The sequence below is a fragment of the Lygodium microphyllum genome, chromosome 9, assembly GCF_053477565.2.
Source record: "Lygodium microphyllum isolate KBCC chromosome 9, Lygodium_microphyllum_v1.1.10, whole genome shotgun sequence".
Taxonomy (NCBI): Eukaryota; Viridiplantae; Streptophyta; class Polypodiopsida; order Schizaeales; family Lygodiaceae; genus Lygodium; species Lygodium microphyllum.
Window position 1 is genome coordinate 145278812 of NC_141143.1, and position 3254 is coordinate 145282065.

Consider the following 3254-nt stretch of genomic DNA (forward strand, 5'->3'; position numbering starts at 1 on the left):
GATATTAGGAGTGCTTTTGCTTCGTGGAGATAATTCGGATACTTTCTTTTATGATTAATTAATCACAGTCACTACAACGGGTTACGGCAGGCGTTAATCCACGTGTCATCAACTCGTCACATTACAAATCAACGTCTAGACCGCGTCTGCATGACGGATTGCTGACGTTTGAGTTTGTACGAGACTCTCCAACCAACCATCGGTTTTCGTAAGGATCTAGTCTGAGTAATGAGGATGCCATTAGCGAACATCAATATGATGAGGGTCTAAACGTGCGAATATGTATGAAGGGGCAAAGCAAGTGAATGACAAGGATCGTTCGTCGCCGATGTCCTCGATAAATAGCCGAGTGGACTTTCCTTTTCACATCAAGTTTCGAAATTCGAGTCTCGGCCATTTAGTGTCAGTATCGAGACTATTCGCCCTTGCCGTTCTCGATGGGCAGCTTCATCTTAGCTCTGCCACGGCTGCTGTTGGTTGTTTCACTTATTGTAGCAGCACATGTTCTGATTATTGGTTCTCATTCTTGTTTTGCAGGTAGCAGCTCGCTGACGACGACAGCTGGGTCGTCGGTGAGCTTACGATTGGTTCACAGAGATGCACCTCGCTCTGTGCTGAAGACGCCCTCCGTGGAAGCGAGCAGGCACAGCTTGCCAGATGGGATCCCATTGAAGGAGTGGTTCGTGACGGGACGGGCAATGCGAGAGAGAGAGAGAGCGTTAAGGAGGATCAAGATGATGAAGAGGCGGGGATCAATGGCCGCGGCGACGTTCTCCTACCTGGGGTTGAGCCCGGGGGACTTTTACACTACAATGCGGGTGGGAAATCCACAACAGAAGCTGATATTCATAATGGACACGGGGAGCGAGGTGACGTGGATGCAATGCAAGCCCTGCAGCCTGTGCACCGGGAAGGGGCCGTCGTTCGAGTTCAGCAGGTCGGCCACGTATCTGCATGTGCTGTGCGACTCGCCGCTGTGCACGGCCTTCAAGTCCCCGTGCGCCGGCAACCATTCGACCGTCTGTCCGTTTGCGGCCGCTTACGGCGACGGGAGTCAAACCCTGGGCACCATCTCTGTCGACGACTTCTGGATCGGCGGCGAGGACCGCGCGACACCCGTCCAGCGCCGGCGGCTTGTATTCGGGTGCGCGGTTGTGAACCAGGACATCGCGCCATTGCCCAACTCCGGCGTCGCGGGTCTCAACGCGGGTTCCTTCTCGTTCGCGTCGCAGCTGCTGCACGGCACCCGCCGCAGGAGGGTGGCCTACTGCATCCCTGACCGCGTCACCGCAGTCGACGCCACCGGTCCCATCCTCTTTGGCGACTACCACTACCCCCGTCCGGCACCCCAGCTGCGCTACACCCCCTTCGTGCCGCCATACTCCCCGATGGGGAACCTCTATTACTACGTCGGCATCTCCGGCATCAGCGTCGGCAAGTCCCTTTTTAAGATCCCCTCCGGTTACCTTGCCGGCACCAAGTCCGGCAATGGCGGCGCCATCTTTGACTCTGGCACTTCCTTCACGCAACTCCTGCGCCCCATTTACGACGTCCTCGTGAAGGCCATGGTCTCGCAAACCACCCACCTGCGCCCCTTCATAACGTCCGAAGACGACCTCTGCTACAACATCTCTGCCCACGCCGTTGACCTGCCTCGTGTGCCGTCCATCACGTTCCACCTTCTCAGCGGCGTCGACATGGAGTTGGACTACCATAGCGTCCTGGTCCCTGACCACACCGTTGGCGATGTCGTGATTGTCTGCCTCGCCTTCGTCCCTGAATCACCCGGGCAAGATTCGATCAACATCATCGGCAACTACCAACACCAGAACTACTGGATCGAGTACGACCTCAGCAACTCTCGCCTTGGCATTGCCAAAGCCAACTGTGCCAAGTTTTGATCAAGTTTGCAAATGCGGTCATCTCTTTGTTAGATGCGAGGATCAGCCCTCAGATTTGAAGGGCACTATGCCTTTTCTTTTTGAAGGGCAAAAATGAGCTTGCCATTCTAAGAAGATAGGCAAATATGTAGCAAGACCATAATAAGATAAGTATTTCTTTAAAGCGTGTTTCTTAGACGAAGGGTATTTTTTAAAAATATACTTCACTTTATGTATTAAAAATATATAAGTTTGATCTAGTTCAACACTTAAATAAAAGATTATGTTTACATTATGCCAACTTAACCAATCTAAGTAGTAGAAAATTAAATTAGAGAAAAGTAGATTAGACTTAACTAAAATAAAAGTATTACATGTGCACTCAAAAGTTCAAGCCCGTAAAAAGAAAAAACAATGATCAAATGCTTATCTTGACATTGCATACAACATGAATAACAAAGATCAAAATTTATGATCACATTTATCACATACTAACTATGAATAATGTTGGACTCTAAATACAAAAAGTTATTGCTATTGTAATATATGTGTTAAAAGCATGATAACAAAAAGTTATCCATGCTACTTTTTATAAGCTATCCAAAAAGGGAGGACATGACAATTAGATATCATATATTTATAAGCAACAAACAATAAAAATGCTGAAGTCTAAATACAAAAAGTTATTGCACCTACTATGCACATGTCAAAAGTATGATTATACAAAACTATTCATGTTGCTTGGTGCTACTATACATCTCAAAAGTATGTTCATAAAGAGTTGTTACTGCTTATAAGGAGTCCAAAAAGACATAGAAAATGCATAATGCATCTGATATCATACAACTATAAGCAATTACCAAAAAAGTTTAAAGTCTAAATACAAAAATTTGTTACTACTATATACTTATCGTTAGTGAAATATGGAAAGTTATTGTTGCTGGTGTGCTTATATGGCTCTAAAACTTGAGAGCATTTCATTTTCATATTTTTCCAAACCTAAAAAATCAAATACCAATCTACTTCTTCCATATTTTTTGATTTTTAAAGGGACATATACATGAGGATATCTAAAGTGATGAGATATAAGCATGATCTCTCATCACTTTTAACCCGGTTTTGCTTTTAAAAACCTCTTTCACAAGTAATTGAACTTGCTAGTATTACCACTACAATCTGCCATAATTTGAATAGAGCTAGAAACATCTGCATCTACTCTAATTTAGCACTACATTGCTTTCACACTTCAAGCAACCCCTTTCATGGATAAGACTCAAAGAGATATAAGACAAATCTTTGCAATTCACCATCACATTGTTTAGAGTGAACCAAAGGTCTCTCTCCTTTGTCAAACTTGTCACAAAGCTGTGTGAG

General features: G+C 45.4%; 1 protein-coding gene across 2 annotated transcripts; it reads left to right on the forward strand.

Annotated features, from left to right (window-relative positions):
* The first annotated feature begins 377 nt into the window (after positions 1–377).
* On the forward strand, positions 378–2063 carry LOC148031677 (aspartyl protease family protein 2-like). 2 transcript variants are annotated; one of them, XM_087685787.1, is made up of 2 exons: positions 378–402; positions 538–2063. In XM_087685787.1, the coding sequence occupies exon 2, from the start codon at positions 699–701 to the stop codon at positions 1899–1901; it is 1203 nt and encodes a 400-aa protein (XP_087541913.1). In that variant the 5' UTR covers positions 378–402; positions 538–698; the 3' UTR covers positions 1902–2063. The 2 variants fall into 2 exon arrangements, with proteins under 2 accessions (XP_087541913.1, XP_087541912.1); XM_087685786.1 differs by having other exon boundaries at positions 385–2063.
* The last annotated feature ends 1191 nt before the right edge of the window (positions 2064–3254 follow it).

Bases quoted from the DNA above. Each gene is read 5' to 3' on its own strand.
- LOC148031677 (XM_087685786.1), top strand. From the start codon at position 438: ATGGGCAGCTTCATCTTAGCTCTGCCACGGCTGCTGTTGGTTGTTTCA.